The sequence below is a fragment of the Molossus molossus genome, unplaced genomic scaffold, assembly GCF_014108415.1.
Source record: "Molossus molossus isolate mMolMol1 unplaced genomic scaffold, mMolMol1.p scaffold_m16_p_10, whole genome shotgun sequence".
Classification (NCBI taxonomy): domain Eukaryota; kingdom Metazoa; phylum Chordata; class Mammalia; order Chiroptera; family Molossidae; genus Molossus; species Molossus molossus.
In genome coordinates, this window is record NW_023425345.1 from 37,138,021 (window position 1) to 37,154,406 (window position 16,386).

The 16,386-nt window shown below is 35.5% G+C and overlaps 1 protein-coding gene across 2 annotated transcripts in view; it reads left to right on the forward strand.

The window, feature by feature from the left end:
• Positions 1–16,386, forward strand: part of MRPS35 (mitochondrial ribosomal protein S35) — a 31,130-nt gene that overhangs the window by 1,557 nt on the left and 13,187 nt on the right. Inside the window, exons 2-5 of one of the 2 annotated variants that reach the window (XM_036251989.1) lie at positions 1,286–1,332; positions 2,635–2,802; positions 4,894–4,954; positions 13,379–13,518. In XM_036251989.1, coding sequence (XP_036107882.1) covers positions 1,286–1,332; positions 2,635–2,802; positions 4,894–4,954; positions 13,379–13,518 — 416 coding nt within the window. The other variant, XM_036251990.1, reaches the window with a different exon arrangement.

Below are 16,386 nucleotides of genomic sequence, written 5' to 3' on the forward strand. Positions count from 1 at the left end.
CCTAATTTCTGGTACACAGTAACACTCAAACTTTTGAAGGGATAAATGAAATACTACTGAGGAATGAATAAGAATTTGTCAGATGAAGAAATGAAGTGGGGCAGGAGGAGAAAGGAAGCATATTCCAGGCAAGGAGAACATCAAGTTCAGAAGGACTGAAGGGCCTGGTACTGGAAGTTCAATGTAGCTGTGGGGCCTTATGAAGGAGGATGAAACTAGAGATGTGAAGAATGTAATGTGAAGTTCAGAGTCTCAGGATTCTTATATGTTATGCTAATGTCACAACTCTTGGACCTTAGTTTTCTTGGCTATAAATGACCCCTAAGTAAGGATGATGATAGTACTTACAGTTCTTGTGAAGAATCAGATTAAATGAAATAATGAAAAGCATTTAACAGTGTCTAGCATGTGAAAGTGCTCAATAAAAATAGCTATTTCTATTTTAGAATAGTAAAAGTTATTTAAAGAGGCATAAGATAATATTTTAAAAGACATATACTGTATGTAATCTGCCCTCCTTTACAGTTATGTGATTTATTGGAATGGCTATGATTTTTGTTGTTATCGTAGCATTGGCAGTTCTAATATATAATAGAGAAGGAAAAACTTAAGGGTTTTCTTTCATTTTTTGGTAGAAAGAATATTTCCAAATATGAGCAAGTATACTTAAAATTTGAACATTTCAAGCCATTTATCTTTAAAAACGCAACATACTTATTTCTAACTAGAAATTTTAATTTGGGAAAGTGAGTTTATTTGACTATGAGCTTTAAAATTTATTGAGAGTATTTTTTTTTAGATTATTTCACTTTATATTTTAATAACTGGAATGTTCTTACCCATTTCTGACTTTTCTTTTTTTTTTTTTATCCTCACCTGAGGACATTTTTCCATTTTTTGTTCAGGTAGAGTGGGAGGAAGAGAGAGGAACAGAGAGAGAGAGAGAAACATCGACGTGAAGGGACACATCGAGTGGCTGCCACCCGCACAACCGACCAGGGCCGGGGACAAACTGCAACCGAGGTACGCGCCCCTAGCGGGAACCGAACCTGGGTCTCTCAGGACCGCAGGCCGACGCTCTAACCGCTGAACCAAACCGGCCAGGACTCTGACTTTTCATTTTTATTGAGATGATTTTAGTCTCTGAGTTTACAGAAAATGAATTATTGTTTCTTTTTTGTTGTTGTTGCTTAATACCTTAAATTGTATTTGAATTATGGGATCATGACCAGTGTTGAACAACTCTGTGTTATAAAATTCTTGTAACTGTTGTGTTGTTGTTTAGGTACAACTGAAAGAACATCCAGATCTGAAAGGCCACCAAGAAGAAAGGTGAATAATTAACATACTCCAATATATGCTATCTTAATGGTTTCTGAAGTTCTAAAGTGCGGTAGATACTCACAATGAGGCAGGAGGGAACGTCCCAGGAAGGGCTCATAGGGGATGTTTACTTGGTGACTACCACAGTCTTCACTCTAGTCTTGGACTGGTCTTTGTCAGTACCCCAGAATGGATCAACTTTGAGAGGAAGACACATCTACATAGTCCCAGGAAACAGGTACATAAACCAGAATATAGAATTATTTTTGATGATGCTTGTAACAGTCATGCAGCCTGGGATTAATCTTACTAGTTCTCACTCTATGGGCATCTCTTTGGAGGAATCTAAATTATAAAGTCACTTGGTATGGAGTCAGAACAAAGACATATTAGTTGGAAGTTAAATGGTATCAAATTATAATTGTCTAGAGCAGTCATTTTCATAGGACTATTACCTGCTTCCGGGACATACTACATTAATTTAGATACTGCATAGATGTGTGTTGCCAAATTGTCTCTTTAAACCATGCTTTTGTATGCTGGCCATCCGCTTCTATTGAATATATTTTATATATATGTTGTCATTGTGATTGACTAAGCTATCATGTAGCTATTCCCAGGGCCTAGAAGATATATAATTTCTTATTATGTATTTATTCAATTAGCTTAACCTTACTTTACTCATTTACAAGTTCTCAGTGTCACTTCAGATACTGACTTTCTTCAAAGAAGTTTTTAAAATTATTTCAAAATATATTATTACTCACCCCCTTCATAAACAAAATGTAAAAAGTTTGCTAAAAGTCTAAGTAAATAAATAAGATAGAGCCCTGGCCGGTTTGGCTCAGCGGTTAGAGCATCGGCCTGCGGTCCGGAGAGACCCGGGTTCGGTTCCCGCTAAGGGCATGTACCTCAGTTGCAGTTTGTCCCCGGCCCTGGTTGGTCGTGCAGGTGGCAGCTACTCGATGTGTCTCTTTCACGTCGATGTTTCTCTCTCTCTCTCTCTCTCTTCCTCTCTCTCCCTCCCACTCTATCTGTGCAAAAAATGGAAAAATGTCCTCGGGTGAGGATAAAAAATAAATAAATAAGAGAGAGATGTTTTTAGTGAAGGGAATCCTTGCCCCAGAGGGTTTGAGGAAGCAGTACAGAAATATTTAGGTAGACTTGGTGGTTTTTTATTTGACCAGCAGCAGCTTTGTGGGATTTCACATAGGTTACAGTTTTGTTTCTCTTAATTGCATGTTTTATTTTGCTTTAAAATTAAAATATGTGTTCATATTTAAAATAATTAAGTTGCTTTATGTTTCTTAGGCACTACCTCCTAGGACTGAGAAAATGGCTGTTGACCAGGACTGGCCCAGTGTTTACCCAGTTGCAGCACCATTTAAACCCTCTGCAGTACCTCTTCCTGTTCGAATGGGTTATCCAGTAAAAAGGGGGGTGCCCATGGCGAAAGAGGGAAATCTAGAACTTTTAAAGGTAAGATAAGTTGCTGACTTATTGGCTAAGACTTATATCTAAATAAATGGTGATCCTGACCTGGCCAGTGTAGCTCAGTGGTTAGAGTGTTGGCCCACACCACAAAGGGTCTCCGTTCGATTCCTGGTCAAGGGCATGTACCTGGGTTTCAGGTTCCATCACTGGTCCTGATTGGGGTGCATGGGGAGGCAACCGATCAGTGTGTCTCTCTCATCGCAATGTTTCTCCCCCCCACCTTGCCACCTTCCTCTCTCCCTAAAAATTAATGGAAAAAATATCCTCAGGTGAGGATTAGTAAATAAATAAATAATGATCCCTCCCCCCCCCCCATACTTCTTGTATAGGAGCTTATTGTGTTTTAATTTAAAATTTTTCCCTGGTAATAATGGATATTATATTTTGATTATTTGTGTTAAAGAAGACTCAAAGAATCCTAGGCATTTAAGAATGTAATTAATTGGTCCTATGGCTTCCCTTTTGGCTTTTTCTTTTCTCTTGTATCTTTCAAATGGACCTAAGAAAAGTAAAGTAATCTAATTTGAGATTGAGAACTGTGAGGATGAATGTTCCACTTTTAAAACAGATTTTTAAACTCTCTGTCCAGAAAGGTAGAATATTATTATTATTATTGTCCTTAAACTTTATTGCTTGAAGCAAAATAGCTCATATTAAATGCCACAGTTGGTAGCATCAATAATGATTTATGAACTGGAGGTTTTTAAAGAAAATATAAATATGCGTAGGAATGCATATCTTAGATGGTTTCCTTTTATAAACAGTGGAATTATCATCAACAAACTGTTTTCCATTAAATGAGTGTCTTCTTGAAATACAAAGAAAATTTTGATAAAAGGTGATGGTAAAAAATGAGATGGTAATATGGAGAAGGGTTATCTGCTGCTGGAGGCAGAGGTAAATGAAATGGGAATGTTTTAAGAAACATAAGAAAACAAACATTGAGGGAACTGATTTTTTCTTCAAATGAAAGAGGAAAAGTGAACTTAGTTGAAAGAAAGGGTCTTTGGAAAATATGGGATGAGAGAGGATAGCGGTCAATATGTTTGTAATAATGCTAGTGGTTGTGAATGGTATTTTAATAAACATAGAAATCCAAACATTTAATGCATGTAATCCCTTTTAAGAATCACCTATATGCTTAGTCCAGTGAAGTTTTTTTCCTAGTGAGTGTCACTGGATACGTTTATTAACTGAGCTAATAACATGCAAAGTGCATAGAACAGTGTCTACATAAATGTTATGTAGGCATTAGCTGTTATTTTATTCCTTTTATGATTTTAAGATTATATTTTATGTTTCAAAAATAAAAGTATAGAAAAATGAAGCCACCTTACTCCATAGTGTCAATTTTCATTGCCTATTTTCTCTTGATTAAAATAAACATTGCCTGATCAACACTTAGAATTCTAGGCATAATGTTTGGAGTAACTTTCGGCTCATTCAAATTTTTCTAAATCATTCTATTGAACTAATTTTTTTCTTAAATTGCTTAACAGTATTCAAGAAATATCTAATAAATGTAATTATTTATTTGAAGGAATCAAATCTCTGACCTTTCCTGAACTTCCCATTGGCCCTGTGAATGATGAGGTAGCCTCTTAATATAGCATCATATTTATATTCTCAACTTCATTAAATTGTTCCCCTAAGATTTGCTAGCTTCATTTATTTGTTCAGTTCTACAATGTCTGTTAACTACAAAGTGGAAAGTGTATCATAGTGCTATGTAATCCAGGGGAGTTAGGATGATTAAACAATGATCTGTGTCCTTAAATGCTTTCAGTTCTATAAGAGAATATATGCACCTGTAGGTTCGTAGCAGGAAGAATGCTTTAAAAATCATGTTTATTTTTCCTAGTGTTGTCATGTTAAGATACTTGGTACTGAATCTGTATTTCAAGGAATTTTTTTCTTGAATTCACAACACCAGTGACAGAATTAATACTGTAAAAACTACCACATTTTATTTAAGATAAGGCTTGTTGGGCCTATGATTTAGCTGTATGAACAAATGGTCTTTTTCATGTTTTTAAGATAGTTGGCTAATTTATCCTTTAAATTTCTCTACTTTAGATCCCTAATTTTCTGCATTTGACTCCTGTAGCAATTAAAAAGCATTGTGAAACTCTTAAAGGTAAGTGGTTATTTTATTATATAATTGACTTTGAACATAAAATTAAGAATCTCATTTCTAATGATAAAGGGGTCAATTTATCAAGAGGATATAATGTTTGTAAATATTTATGCACCCAACACTGGAGCACCTAAATATGTAAAGCAATATTAACAGAACTGAAGGGAGTAATAGACAGCAATACAATAATAGTGGGGGACTTCATTACCCCACATTCGACAATGGCTAGATCATCCAGACAAAAAATAAGGAAACATTGGACTTAAACTACACGTTAGGCCAGATGAACTTGATGTTTATAGAGCACTCCTTTCAGCAGCAGCATAATACACTTTGTCCTCAAATGCACATGAAAAATTCTCTAAGATAGATCATGTTAGGCCACAAAACTAGTCTTAATACCTTAAGACTGAAATCATATCAAACATCTTTTTTGACCATAGTGGTATGAAACTAGAAATCAATTACAAGAAGAAAACTGGAAAAGTCATAACTACATGGAGATTAAACAGCATGCCCTGAAGAAATAGTGGGTCAAAGAAGAAATAAAAAAATATCTTGAGACAAATGAAAATGAAAACATACCATACCAAGACTTAAGAGGTCTAGCAAAAGCAGTTCTAAGAGGGAAGTTTATAACAATAAACACCTACATTAAGAAAGAAGAAAGATCTTAAATCTAACTTTATACCTTAAGGAACTAGAGAAAGAAACACTAAGCCCCAAGTTAGTAGAAGGAAGGAAATAACAAAGATCAGAGTGGAAGTAAATGAACTGGAGACTAAAAAAGACAATAGAAAAGATAAATGAAAGAAGAGCTGGTCTTTGAAAAGATAGACAAAATACACAGACCTTTAGCTAGACTTACAAAGAACAAAAGAGCAGGGCTCAAGTAAAATTATAAATGAAAGTAGAGACATTTTAACTGATAACACAGACATACAAAGGATCATAAAATACTGTGAATAATTAATACACCAACAAATTTGAAAATGTTGAAGAAATGAATAAATTCCTGGGATGGAATTTACAACCTACCATGAGTGAATCATGATGAAATAGAAAATCTGAACAGACTGATTACTAGTAAGGACATTGAATCAGAAATCAAAACCCTTCCAACAAAGAAAAATCCAGAACCAGATGGCTACACTGGTGAATTCTACAAAACATTTAAAGAAGAATTAATGCCAGTTCTTCTTGAACTCTTCTAAAGAATAGAAGACGTGAGAACACTTTCAGATCCATTTTACAGGAACATCATTGCCCTGACACCAAAGCCAGACAACACTGCAAGAAAGATAATCCAAGCCAATATCTCTGATGAAGATAGATGCAAAAGTCCTCAACAAAATATTAGCACACTGAATTCAACAGCCCATTAAAAGGATCACACATCATGGTTAAGTGGGATTTATTCCAGGGATGGAAGGATGGTTCAGCATCTGCAAATCAGTGTGATACACCACATTAACAAAATAAAGGATAAAAATTATATAATCATTTCATTAGATGCAGGAAAAGCATTTGACTAAATCTAGCATTCTTTGATGAGACAATTCAACAAACTATATACCTCAACACAATAAAGACCATATATGACAAGCCCACACACAGCTTGTCATATACTCAGTGGTAAAAAGCTGCAAGGACAAGTAACTTTTATTCAACATAGAAGTCATAGGCAAGAGCACTTAGGCAAGAAAAAGAAAAGACATCCAAATTGTAAAAGAAGGGGTAAAATTGTCTCTGATTGTAGAAGACATTATATTGTATATAGAAAACCTTAAAGACTTCACCAAAAAACTATTCGAACTAATAAATTCAGTAAAGTTGCAGGATACAAAATCAATATACAAAAATCAGTTGTGTTTTTATGTACTAACAATGAACTGTCAGAAAGATAAATTAAGAAAACAGTCTCATTTACCTCAAAATGAATAAAATACTTAAAGAAGTAAAAGATCTATACACCAAAAACTGTAAGACATTAATGAAAGAAATTGAAGGAGATACAAGTAAATGGAAAGATAGTCTGTGCTCATGAATTGGAAGAATTGATATTGTTAAAATGCCCATACTACCCAAAGCCATCTATAGATTCAGTGAATCCCTATAAAAATTTTATAAAATCCCTATATAAAAATGCCAGTGGCATTTTTCACAGAAATAGGAAAAAAAAGAAAAGAAACAATTCTAAAATTTGTGTGGAACCTCCATAGACCCTGAATAACCAAAGCAATCTTAACAAGAACAAAGGTGGTGACATCACACTTTCTGATTTCAAATTTCATTACAAAGCTATCATAATTAAAACTGTGTTATTGGCATAAAAAACAGATCATTGAAACAGAGTAAAGAACCCAGGAATAAACCATCTCATGTATGGTCGATTCATTTATGACAAAGAGGACAGAAATATACAATGGGGAAAGGATAGTCTCTCTAATAAATGATGTTAGGAAAACTGGATAACTACATGCAAAGGGATAAAACTGGATCCCTATCTTACACCTAACAGGAAAATCAACTCAAAATGGATTCAAGACTTGAATGTAACACCTAAACTGTAAACCCTTAGAAGAAAATGTGGGGTCAGGGGCAGGGTAAGCTCCTAGATACTGTTTTTGGCAATGATTTTTTTTGTATTTGACACCAAAAGCAAAGGCAAAAGTGAACAAGTGGGACTACATCAAATTAGAAAGCTTCTGCAGAGCAGAGGAGACTCATCAACAAAATGAAAAGGCAGCCTACAAAATTGGGAGGAAATACTTGTAAATCCTATATTTGATAAGGGATTAATACCTTATATATAATATATAAAGAAGTCATACAACTCATAGCAAAAAAACAAGTAACAATTTAAAAATGGACAGAGGACCTGAGTAGACGTTTTTCAAAGAGGATATACAAATGTTTAAAGGTGTTTAACATCACTAATCATCAGGGAACTGCAAATCAATATAAAACGAGTTATCTCCTTGCACCTATTAGAACGGCTGTCAGCAAAAAGGTAAGAGATAGGTGCTGGTGAGGATGTGGAGGAAAGGGAATTATTTTGCTCTATTGGTGGGAATGTAACTTAGTACAGAGTTTATGCAAAACAGTATGGAAGTTCCTCAAGGAATTAGAACTATCATGATTCAGCAATCACACTTCAGGGTATTTATTCGAAGCAAATGAAATCATTCTCTCTAAGAGATATCTACACTCCCATGTTCATTGCAGCATAATTCACAATAGCCAAGATATGGAATGATGGGATATTATTCAACTGAGAAAGAAGGGCATCCTGTCATTTGTGACAACATGGATGGGCTCTGAAGGCATTATGCTGTGTGAAATAAGTCAAAGGCAGACAAATACTGTATAATAACACTTTTATGTGTAATCTAAAAAATCAAACTCAGAAACAGATGAGAATGGTGGCTTCCAGAGGCAGGTGGGTCTGTAGGATAGAGGGGAAAGGGAGCTATTGGTCAAAGGGTACAGTCTACCAGTTATTAGATGAATAAGTTTTAGGACTCTAATACACAGCATCGTGATTATAGTTAATAAAACTGTACTATATCCCTGAAATTTGCTAAATGAGTAGATCTTAAATGTCCTCACCGCAAAAAAGAAATGGTAATTCTACGATGTGTTACAGGTGTTTCCTAAGGTATGGTGGTAATCATATTACAATATATAAGTGTACCAAATCAGCATGTTGTACAACTTAAACTTCTGCAATGTTATGTGTTAATTAGATCTCAAAAGAGCTGGGAGGAAATCTTATTTCTAATGTACTGTATAGCCTTATACTCTGAATCATTGCTGGTTTCTTCTTTATTTTTAAGAAGGATCTTTGAATTGTTTTCAGTGAATTGTTAGATGTCATATATGCAAAAAACTTTTTTTTGAAGACCACTGTACAAGGTGCTATGAATAATAAAATCATAAATCATAGTCTTTGCTGAAGTAGGTTAGGGACTGCCTGTTGACTTATGGAAAGCACATACATAAAGAGACTGAAGAAAAAATTTTGAGTGTTGCCAATAGATGGAAATCAATGTGATTTAAACCGATGATGTAGAGGATGCTGAGTAGTTGAATAGTCAGTAGGGTCAATAATGGATACTTAGCAGGGAAGAATTATCTTGAAGATGTTTAAAAATTTAAAGAAATTTGAAGTGATATATACATGTAGTAACATCAAATAGAAAAGTTGGTAATGAAAGGCAATAGTCTCATGCTTCTCCTTGCCCACCCTGGCTTTTCATTCTAGAAGTGTTCTCTTAATCATTATTTAGATCTGATAATAGCTTCCAAAGAGAGAGAGAGAGAGAGAGAGAAAGAGAGAGAGAATTCTCTGTATATGCAATATTTAATATATACATATGTACAGAGTGTGTATATATGATACTCTATATATAGTGTGCAGATATGTAATGAAGTAATCTCCTGAGTATGATTATACTTCCAGTTCTGGATTTACTGATTTTGAACAATAGCTATTGATTCCTAGATGTAAACATAGATTTCAGGCACTTATCCTCCACATGCCTAGATCAAAGGGCAAAGGACATTTTTTTTGCTCATGGTTTTATGTATAAATTGTCTCATAATTTGTACATATTCCAATTTAATTTCTGATCTCATTTGCATTGGACTATATACCGAATAAGCAAATATGAATTGGTTTAGGTTCACAGCTATTTGCGATTGAATGTGTAGTTTAAGAGTTAGTACTTCTGGATCAAGTATGAATTTCATTTTGATTTAAAGATGATGTATAAATGCTCAATATACTTGATGAGACTTTTCAGGAAAGAAAATGAAATTTAGAAATACTTTACAGGTAGCTTGGTTATGCAGGAAAGAAAAATAAGATAGTAAACATGATTATAATAAAAATTTAGCTTTTGGGAGAGCTGTCCATTCAAAAGTATTAGGAAGAAGAAGAAATAAGGAGGTCTTGAAAAGTAGGAATAATTATCTTACTCTTGAAATGAGGGAAGAAAGAAAATCTCTGTCTCCTTTCATTTATATAGTCTTCTGTTTTGGGACATTAGGATGCTTTTCTATCCCTTTAGGTTATATGTTTCTGTATTTATTAGTGCCTGACACTGATCACTGTTACAAGTTTGTACTCCATTGGAGCAAATTGTATGTCACTTTTGGAATCCTTTGTAAATTCAGTTGACGAATGCATTACACTGATAAATTCTGTGGGTTTTTTTTGGTACGTGCCCCTAGCGGGAACCGAACCTGGACTCTGGTTCGCAGGCCAATGCTCCAGCCACTGATCCAAACCGGCCAGGGCATAAATTCCATTTTTTTTAACTTTATTTTTATTTATTTATTTATTTGTTTATCCTCACCCAAGGACACTTTTTTCCATTTTTTTGTTCAGATAGAGTGGGAGGAAGAGAGAGAGAGAGAGAAACATTGACGTGAAAGGGACACATCGAGTGGGTGCCACCTGCACGACCAACCAGGGCCAGGGACAAATTGCAACCGAGGTACGTGCCCTTAGTGGGAACCGAACCTGGGTCTCCCTGGACCACAGACTGACGCTCTAACCGCTGAGCCAAACAGGCCAGGGCTAAACTTTATTTTTTATTTATTTTTTATCCTCACCCGAGGACATTTATTTATCCTTTGTTCAGACAGAGTGGGAGGGAGAGAGAGAAACATCAACGTGAAAGGGACACATGGAGTGGCTGCCACTCGCACAACCCAACCAGGGCCGTGGACAAACTGCAACCGAGGTTACCTGCCCCTAGCAGGAACCGAACCCGGGTCTCTCTGGACCGCAGGCTGATGCTCTAACAGCTGAGCAAAACCAGCCAGGGCTAAACTTTATTTTTAAATGTACATTTATAATCTAGAAACTGGTCGTTGTAATGAGGTGTTTCTAAAATGCTTTATAGTTTTTAAATGTAAAGCTTTCATGTAGCACATTCAGAAGAGTAGTGTTATAATTTGCAGTGCTTGAGTGTTTTAATTTTTCCTTAAGTTTGCCTTTACACCTCTGCCAGCTTCTGGATTTAGATTGCATCTTCCAAATAACTCAAGGGCTTTTCGAATATTTCTTCTCAGTTTTCTTTCAAAGTAGGTCAGTTTAGATTTTATATCTAACTTGCAGATGGAAAATCTGAAGCACAGGAAAGTTAGGTAATTTACCAAAATTTTAATGATCAGTGGCAGAAGTTAAGTAAAAACCAAGGTCTTCTGAAATCTAGTCATTACTCTACCTATCAGATGAATAAAGGCTAATAGAGGTCTATTAGGTACTTTCCAGTTGGCTGTATTCTTTTAAACATGTAATCAGGTCATTTAATATAAAGGCCGTAATTATCATCTGGTGATTGAAATGACTTATTCAAAATTTAAAAAAAAGATTCAGTACAAACTCAGAAACTCATAAAATTCCCCAAACTAGTCTCTCTTATAAAGTTCTTGCTTGGCAGTGTTGCATCTTATAGTGTAGGATGTTGGAATTAGTCCATGATAGGAATGAAATTACCTCAGTAACCTTGCTTTGTTCGTTTTGTTTAAATGTTAAAGTGTTCTTAATTGCAGAGGTATTTCTTTCCCTTCCAGGTGTCTGGATATTGATCTGTCTTAAACAGGATTTTTAGGGAATGGTGTGAGCTGCATATTAATTTGCTAACATATAGTTAGTCCCAGATCTTGGAAAGTGTCTCTAACTCAGAGTGACATTTTGCTGACTCTGATATTATAGCCTAAATGGGAGCTAAATATAATACCTACTATAAGAAAATTGTGAGCTCGGGGAAAATGTTACTGGCAAAGTACTTTTCTCTGTTCCTTATGTCATCACCTAGAAGAATTCCCATGTCTGCCTGTGATTGTGACCAGCCTCTCCTGCTTTTTTGGAGAAAGTAGGGATCCCTGAAGTCTAATACGTTTGTCCTAAGTAACCCACTACTTATAGCTATTCTTAGAATGAGGCCTTTTAAGGAATGAGATTTCCAGAGGGGAACTGTATGGAACCGGAAGTTTCCGTCACAACCTGAGAGCCCTCTATCTAACTTGAAAGGAATAGGGCAAAATGAAATCAGCTACCTACCTGTGGAGCCCCTCAATACTTTTAGCTATGAGAAGCTGAGAGCTATTATTTTCTTTCTAAGTACCCCTTTGTCCCCCAACTGAAGCCTGAGTTGACACCTCTGGGCTGTGGAAATAGGTAGTAGGCCATGTTCCACTGCTTAGAATCTCTTCCTATCGTGGCCCAGGTCTCAGACCTGTCGTGCCTCCTCTGTAGGCTAGCTGTCTTGCCTGAATATGAGGACAAGTCTGTACCTCTTAACATTGAGTCCCAGTGGCTCAGAATTCACATAGAAGAAACTTGGATTAATATGAGGATCCGTTTAAGGACGATCTAGGCTTTTGTACCTGTTTATTTTGAGGCCCTATTCAACTCAGCTTCTGAAAGACTGTTGACTATTGACCACATATGAGGTCATTTCTCTTAAGATCCTCAACCAAGGATATGTTTTTATTGATTTTAGAGTGAGAGGAAGAGATAGTAACATCGATATGAGAAACATCGATCTGTTGCCTTCTATATGCACCCCAACTGGGGATAGAAAACATAACCTAGGTATGTGCCCTGACTGGGAATCGAACCCAAAACCTTTTGGTGTGTGGGACGATGCTCCAACTGACTGAGCCACTTGTCCAGGGCTCTCTTAGAACTTTTTCAGAGCTTCTTTCAGTTCCCTTCAGCTAATCTTTAGTAACCTTCATTTGGGAGTGAATAATATTATCTGTTGCCTTTTCAAAAACCGTAGTGCTCTGGGCACTATGAACTGTTTGGTTTTAATTGGCGAAGAATTAAACTTTCCCATAACAGGTATGTGCAAAGCTATAATAAACTTTCATCAAGTCACAGTTCCCTTTTTTGTTGTTGTTAGTCCTCACCCAAGGATATATTTTACATTTTATTTTATTTTTTTAAGAGAGAGTGGAAGGGATGGGATGGGGGATCGAGACACAGAAACACCAATGTGAGAGAAACACATTGATTGGTTGCCTCCTGCACACTCCGCACCTGGGGCCAGGGAATGAACCTGCAACCCAGGTATGTGTCCTTGACCAGGAATCGAACCCGTTATCCTTCAGTGCATGGGCCAGCACTAACCTGTGAGCCACACTGGTCGGGGCACAGTTCCCTCTTACCTGAACATACTGCTCCCCACTGAACCTGAACTATTCAGTCATTCTCTTAATTAAATTCCCTAATAGGATTCACCTGAGAAGAAAAGGGATGAGGATTGATGATATGTCTGTAAAGTGCAGAGTCGAATGTGTTCTTCCATTTCATGTAACCTGAGAATGATCTCTCAATAATTTGATTTTGTCTGGCAGCATACATTACAATGATATAATTGAGATAATTTTTTTAATTCTTAGATTTCTGCACTGAGTGGCCAGCTGCACTAGACAGTGATGAAAAATGTGAGAAGCATTTTCCAATTGAAATCGACACAGCTGATTATGTTTCATCAGGACCATCTATTCGAAACCCCAAAGCACGAGTAGTAACTTTAAGGGTAAGAGAGAGTTTTTAAAAAATAAGAATTATAATACATTACTTAAAAATAGCATTTTATATGTATTATAAAACTGATATATATTTATTATTGAAAATTCAGACAATATAATAGTGTTTTGAAGTATAAAATAAAATTACTGTAATTCCACTACTCATAAATAACCACTATTGACTATAGATATAGAAGCTCAGTTTAGTATATATGCAATCCTTCTTTTGTATATAAATGGGATGATACTGTATTTGATTAGTTATCTGCTGTTTTTCATTTAGTGATATGAACTTAAAATTTCCCAAAGATATTAAATGTTCTTTAATATTATATTTAATAGCTGCATAAGTTAGCATATAAATGAAGGTTTGTTTTGTGCCAAGACAGTGTTTGAAGCTGGGTGCAGTGTTGATCAGACAAGGTCCTTTTTCTGAGACCAAAGTGGGAGATACAAACAAATAATTCCACAACATAGATCTAAATTAGTTTATTTACATTATCCATATTATGGGACCTTTAGGTTTTCTGTTTTTTTTTAAATTTATATTATAAAAGTGTTTTTACTATATATTATAAATTCATGTAGGAAATGTAACAAATACAACACCAGCAGTTTGTGAGAAAGCCTGTTTTCCTGTACCCTCAACCTAGAAATTATTATTATTGTCTACCAGTTTTATAGGTAAAAATATGTATCTTATATTTAAAATTTGTGTCTTTGAATTCTAATAAGGGTAAGAATTTATTCCTTTGCTTAATGCTTTGTTTTGGTCATTTGTCCATTTTGAAGGTGTATTGATTTCTTATACTCGTTTTGCTTTAATAACAGCTTTATTGAGATATAATTCACATACTATGGAATTCCCCTTTTAAAGTGTACAACTTAGTGGTTTTTAGTATATTCACAGAATTGTGCAACCACTGCTTAACTCCAGGAATTTTCATCACCATAAAAAGAAACCCCAATATCCATTATCAGTCACTCCCCAATATTCCCCCTTTTCCCCACCCACAAGCCCCGTCAACTACTAATCTGTCTGTCTCTGTGGCTTTGCCTGTTCTTGACATTTCATATAAATGAATCATACAATATGAATACTTGCACTCAGCATAATGTTTTTTTTTTTTCCCTCACCCGAGGACATTTTCCATTTTTTGTTCAGATAGAGCAGGAGGGAGAGAGAGGAAGAGAGAGAGAAACATCGATGCGAAGGGACACATTGAGTGGCTGCCACCCACACGACCAACCAGGGCCGGGGACAAACTGCAACCGAGGTACGTGCCCTTAGCGGGAACCGAACCCGGGTCTCTCTGTACTGCAGGCCGACGCTCCAACCGCTGAGCCAAACCGGCCAGGGCTCAGCATAATGCTTTTAATGTCTCACCTTTGTAGCATGTATCAGTTCTTCATTTTTTCTTATTGCTAAATAATATTCCATTTTATGACTATACCATATGCTTATTTATCCACACATCAGTTGAATTTTGGGTCATTTCCACTTTTTGGCTGTCATAGTAATGCTATTATGAACATTCATGTACACATTTGTATGGACATATGCTTTCAGTTCTGTTGGGTAGTACAATTGCTAGGTCATATGGTAAGTCCATGTTTAACATTTTGAGGAACTGTCAAACTGTTTTACAAAGCAGCTGCTATTTTAAAGTTTCACCAAAAATGTTTGAGGGTTCCAATTTCTCAACATCCTCACTGGTGATTGTTATTGTTAGACCTTTTAGTTTTCACCATTCTTTAGACTTCTTAGTTTCACCATTCTAGTGGATGTGAGGTGGTATCTCATGGTGATTTTGGTTTACATTTTCCTAATGACTAATATGTTGAGCATGTGCTTATTGACTGTATATCTTCTTTGGAGAAATGTTTGTTTAAATCTTTTGCCCATCTTTTAATTGAATAATTTATGTTCTCATTGTTCAGTTGTGTTATTTATATATTCTGCATACCAGTTCCTTACCAGATGTATGTCTTTTAGATTATTTTCTCCCATTCCGTGGTTTGTCATCTCACATTCTTGATGGTTTCTTTTTAAGCACAGAGTTTCAGTTTTGATGATGTCTAGTATATGTATTTTTTTTTGTTTTTTTGTCTCATGCTTTTGCTTCTGTATGTTAGAAACCATTGTGTAATTCAGACCCATGAAGATTTAGTCTTATGTTTTCTTCTAAGAGTTTTATAGTTTTGTCTCTTACATTTAGGTCTGTGATTTACTTTACTAATTTTTGTGGATGGTGTAATGTAGGGGTCCAACTTCTTTTTTTTGCATGTGCATATTCATCTGTCTCAGCACTATTTGTAAAAGGACTATTTTTTCCTCATTGAATTATATTGCTACCCTTGTCAAAAATGGTATAGTTCTTTTTTAACTATTTACTTGGTTACTTGGCCAAATTCTGTTTTTTAACCGTTTTTTATGAATAATTTTAAATGTTTGGAGACGTAGAGAGAGTAGTATAATAAATACACATGGTACCTTGATATAATAATAAGTATTTTGACAAATTTAAAATATTGAGTGCTTCATGCTTCATGTACATACATGTGTATGTATTTGTGGTTTTTGTTTAAGTGTTTCTTTAAAATTACTAATTTCTGATATTTTACACTAAAATATTTCAGTGTTACCTCTATAAATTAAAGAGATTTTCTTACATAATTCCAATGTAATTAATACAGCTAAACAAAAGTTTGAATAAGTTCTTAATGTCATCTAAAATATCTACTCCAGCCCTGGCCGGTTTGGCTCAGCAGTTAGAGTATGGGCCTGTGGATGAAAGAGTCCTGGGTTAGATTCTGGTCAAGGGCATTAACAAGTGGTTCAGTCCCAGGTCGAGGTGGTGCAGGAGGCAACCAAC